We start from the raw sequence: 5,356 nt of genomic DNA on the forward strand, positions 1-5,356 counted from the left end.
GGTGACTTCTTTCTTTACCACTTCAAGGATGGTAGGATTGAGTCTCCTTTGAGGTTGTCGGACCGGTCTTGCTCCTTCTTCAAGGAATATACGGTGCTCGCATACTTTGGGGCTTATTCCCACTAGGTCCGCCAAACTCCACCCAATTGCCCTTTTGTTTTTTCTCAATACATTCAGCAATTTCTCTTCTTGTTGAGGGGTTAGCTCTTGGGCAATTATCACGGGTAGCTCTTGGGCTTCATCAAGGTATGAGTACCTTAAATGAGGTGGTAGTGGCTTCAATTCCATCTTTTTGTTTTTCTTAGAAGTTTGAGTTTCCGGATGAGTTGCATGATGTGTGGTGTTTAGTTCGCTTGACTTTTCATTTGTCTCTTCACCCATATGCTTCTCATCTAACTTTGCTAGATGCACTTCGGCCACTATGTTGTCGATTGGGTCACACCGGAATAAAGAATGGTTCTCCGGTGGATGCCTCATTGCTTCCTCTAGGCTAAAGCTTACAATTCTCCCATCTATTTCAAATGAGTAATTCCCCGAATAAGCATCAAGTTTAAATCTAGAAGTTCTCAAGAATGGTCTTCCAAGTAGGATAGACGATGCTCTCTCGGTTTCGCTTGATGGCATTTCAAGAACATAGAAGTCAATGGGGAATATCAACCCTTTTATATTCACCAATACATCTTCCGCAACGCCCGCTACGGTTATTATGCTCTTATCCGTTAAGACAAACCTTGCCGTCGACCTTTTTAGTTGTGGCAAGTTCAATAACCGGTAGACGGATAGTGGCATGATGCTAACACATGCTCCAAGGTCACACATGCAATCTTTAAAGTGAACTCCATTGATTGTGCAAGTAACCATACAAGGACCCGGATCATCACACTTCTCGGGTAGTGTTCCCATTAAAGCGGAAATAGAACTCCCCAATGGAATGGTTTCCAATTCAAGAATTCTGTCCTTATGTATGCATAAGTCTTTGAGAAATTTAGCATATCTAGGAACTTGATGGATAGCATCAAAGAGGGGGATGGTTACCTCAACTTTCTTGAATACTTCCACCATTTTGGGGTCAAGTTCTATGCGCTTTTTAGCCTTTTTTGCAAGTGTTGGGAATGGAAGTGGTTGAGCAACTTCCTCTTCCAAGGTTCTTTTGGCCTTGGTTGTCTCTCTTGTTGGTTGGACCTCATCCTCAACTATGGCTTGTGGTGCTTCCTCTTCCACTTCTTCTTCTATATTTACTCTCTCCTCTTCTTAAGCGGTTGTAATAGGGCTTGAATCCTTTGCTTCCTTCCCTTTTAGTTGCGTACCGGATCTAAGGGTGATGGCATTGATGCCCCCCTTTGGATTTGGTTGAGGTTGAGAAGGAATGACACTTTGGATTGGGGGTTGAGGTGTGGAAGTTGATGGTGTATCCATGCGTGCAAGAAGAGCTTGTAGTGTAGAGGTGAGACCGGTGAGGCCGGAAGCAAGTGTGTTTTGTAGTTCCTTTTGGCCTTGGATAATGGTTCGGAGTGTTTCATCTTGGTTGGAGGGAGTGGTTGCATATGTGAGTTGAGGAGCTTGCGCTTGGTTGGGTGATGGTCTTTGATGTGGTGGTTGATAGGTTTGGTAGTTTCTTTGTGGGTTTTGTTGGTTGTATGGTTGATTTTGTGAGTTGTATGGTCGGTTTTGTGAGAAGTTTTGTGAATTGTTACCCCATCTTTGACCTCCTCCATTGTTGTTGTTGTCCCTATTCCCTTGTTGATGGTTGTCTCTCCAATTTTGGTTATTGTGTCCACTTCCTTGGTTGTGGCTTCCTCCCCCTTGATAAGAGTACCCTTGGTTAGGATTACCGCCTTGGTAGTATCCTTGATTGGGGCGATCATAGAAATTGTGGGTAGCCGCCAAGGTATTGTCTTCTTGAAGGCTTGGGCACTCATCCGTGTAGTGAGAGTAGCAAGAGCAAATACCACATACTCTTTGAGGAACCAATTGTTGGTTGTGTTGTTGGGGTGGTGGAGGGTGTTGTTGTTGGTATGATTGAGGTTGTGGTTGATGTTGGTTCAATTGGAGTTGCTTCAAGATGGATGTCATCTCATTCAAGGATTGAGTTAGAGCGGTGGTTTCACTACTAGTTGATACCTCATTCACGGTTCTCGGGCGGTTGACTCTTCGTCTCATATGTTGATTGGATTCGGCTAAGTCAATGATAAGTTGCCATGCCTCCTCCGCGGTTTTATATTTGGACAAAGAACCATTGCTAGAAGTGTCCAAGAGGGTTCTATCTTGCTCTCACATCCCTTGACATATGTATCCGAGCAATACTTGAGTGTCAAGCATGTGATTGGGGCATGCATCTAGTAGTTTGCGAAACCGTTCCCAATACTCATAGAGTGGTTCCGTCTCACCTTGCACAATACAAGACATTTCCTTCCTTAGCCTATCCATCTTTTCCGGAGGTAGGAATTTATCCAAGAATCCCCTTCTAAGTAAGTCCCAATCGGAGGTAACTTCACTAGAGAGGGTGTAGAACCATTCTTTAGCCTTGTCCTCAAGAGAGAAAGGGAAAGCAAACAACCATATAGCAACTTCATCGGACCCTTCCCGTCTAGTAGTCGAGCATATGCGATGGAAGTCCTTGAGATGTCGAATAGGATCTTGTGCGGGAAGCCCATGAAACATAGGTAGGAGGTTGATCAAAGCGGTCTTCAATTCAAAGTTAGCATTCAAATTGGGGTGAGTTACGTGAAGGGGTTGAAGGACATAATCCGGTGCACCCGCTTCCTTGATAGTAACTCTTCTCGGATCATCCATTGTATTAGTACCTAGGACAAAAGAAGATTTGTTAGTGAGATTGATGGAAGTAGGATTAATGCCTTCTTTGAGTGACGGTTCAATGTTCACTTCTAGTAAGGTGGTTGAGCTTGTCTAATATGAAGCAAAGTTCGTTCTATTTCCGGATCAAAAGGGACTAAGCTCGGATTTGGTTGTGAACGCGTCATGCAATGAAGGGAGAATGGAATTCATCGTAATGAATGAGGGGTTAGTTACTTGAACTATTCACAATGGAATGCAACAAGCAATGAGAAACAAACAATCAATTATCAAAAGGACTTGACTTAGGGTTGGCATTAGAAATCTTTATCATTATAGTTTACTCAAGGTTGACAACAATTAGGACTTACTTCATTTAGTCACCCCCTAAGTATAGAGAAAAGTCAAATGAAAACAATTAACTTGAGTCACAAGTTCTAGCTTCACCTCATGGGAATCTAGTTTTAGTGCACTCTAAGGCAATTGGCAAGCTCTAACTCCAAATCAACCCTTGATATAACTATTCAATTCATTCCAATGACCAAACCCCATGCCAAGTATAAAAGTTCTACTCCATGGCTAACATTGACATTTTATCGAACATGTGATGAGCAAAAAGGAAAGTCATAGTGAAATGAAGAGAAAAGTAAAATTAGTAATATTGCAACACTAGAAACTAACAACAAGTTATCAAGGAACAACAATGAGAATCAAAATCTCAAAATATCAATGGAATCCAAAAATCATAAGATTGAATCCTAGATCCAAGGAATGTCAACAATTATAACTACAATTTGGAATTGGGAGAGAAAATCTATTACATGAACAAAGTGAAATGAAAGTTGTAATGGATCTCACCAAAGAATGGATGAAAATCCAAAATTGTGATGAGGAAGAACCCTAGTGGAAGCTTGAGAGAAGTGGATGAATCTAGAGAGAAGTTGGAGTTTCTCTCTCTAACAATGTAACTAACTCCCAAAAATATCTCAAAAACTAAAAAATGAACTAAGTGTCTTTCACACTTGCTCCCCTGGTCCTCTTAAGTCTTTTCCCGCCAAAGCACTCCTCAAAAGTTGGGATCTCCAACCAACTCCACGCCTAAGTCACGTGACTTTAAAAAAAATCATTTTCGAACATCGGCGCGCACGCGCAAGATACGCGTGCGCGCCCTTGATGCGGCTCTGGAGTATGCGCGGAAGCGGAGTGTACGCGTACGCGTCCATGAAGATTCTGGCTTAGCCGCTACGCTAGTCGGCTCGTGGCTTGGCTCTTAGCTTCGGCTTCACATTGCGCTCATCCGCGCGGGCGCGTCAGGTGCGCGCACGCGCCCATGCAGAGATTCCCAAAGCTTCAATTCTCATGCTTCCTTTCCTTGCACCCTTCTTCCTTATCTTTTCCTGTCCATTCCTAGTCTATGTCCTGAAACCACTTAGCACACGAGTCACGGCATCGAATGGCATCAAGGAGAGATTAGAAGTGTGTCTAATTTAGTGCAAAATAAGCATGTTTTCCTTTATGAGGCAAAACTAGGAAAAGAATGCAAATCCTTATATTTTCATGCAGAAAATGTGTGAAATCATTGATAAACCCTTTGAAATTAGCACAAGATAAACCCTCAAAATGGGGTTTGTCACATACTCAGAAAACTAATGACTATGTCTCTCAAGTACTTGTCGTCTTCGATGAATCCGATTGAATCTAGATAGCAAGTCTGATTTGTTAGACCTGTCGTCGTCATCGCCATCTCCTTCCTCCTCTGACCTATCATCTCCATGACCACATTGTCCACCACTTCGATCGCTTCCTTCAACTTCTTCTCCGAACCAATATTCAGTTTTCGCTTCAATTTCCATAAGAGCGGCAGCGACGACATTGCTCGATGTACTGATTGGATGCGAGGTCGAAACTGTCTGCCAACTTGGACTCCGGGAAAGAAGGAATGAAGCACTTGGGGTCCATTAAATACAGAGGAGGTAGATATATCAGTCACAGAGATTTAAGAAGTGTGTGGTCCATGACATGTTGAGATAGGTGCGAAATGCGTAGTAGTTACACCATGACTTGATCTTGGAGTTGAAGAGGAGGAAGGAAAAGATGAAAAAGAAGAATGTGAAGATGAAGGAGAGTATGAATGTTAGAATTATGCGAGATATGAAAAAAATTAGAGAAGAACAGTGTTATTTTCGAACAAAGGGATTAGGGATCATTTTGTTCTCTGTTAGAGTTATCAATGATCATTTTGTTTCTTATTAGAATTGTTAGGGACTATTTTGTCTTTTGTTAGAGTTGACGGAGTCAAAAACTTAAGTGACTGATAGAATTAATTATTAAAGACTAATCGAATAATTAATTTTAATTAAAAATTAAAATGCCTAACCCAAAATTTTTTGAGGATGAAAATAAATAAATATTCTAAATTTAAGTTTTAAGAATAGTATCAAGAAAAGAAAAAAGAAAATAAAAAACGAAAAGCGAAAAAAGGGGCACCAACATTTCTGTTCCCCACACGTGGTGCTACCGTGTGTCTGAAGTAGCTAGCTGGTACTTCTATCAAGTGTCTACT

General features: G+C 41.7%; 1 protein-coding gene across 1 annotated transcript in view; it reads right to left on the reverse strand.

Moving 5' to 3' along the window:
* The window catches only part of LOC110273549 (uncharacterized), a 3,422-nt gene extending 2,360 nt beyond the window's left edge, over nt 1-1,062 (reverse strand). Inside the window, exon 1 of the mRNA XM_021126721.2 lies at nt 172-1,062. Within this exon, the coding sequence (XP_020982380.2) occupies nt 172-1,062 (891 nt within the window). The remainder of the gene's footprint in view (nt 1-171) is intronic.
* Nucleotides 1,063-5,356: the final 4,294 nt, after the last annotated feature.

Source organism: Arachis duranensis, chromosome 7 (genome assembly GCF_000817695.3).
Source record: "Arachis duranensis cultivar V14167 chromosome 7, aradu.V14167.gnm2.J7QH, whole genome shotgun sequence".
Taxonomy (NCBI): Eukaryota; Viridiplantae; Streptophyta; class Magnoliopsida; order Fabales; family Fabaceae; genus Arachis; species Arachis duranensis.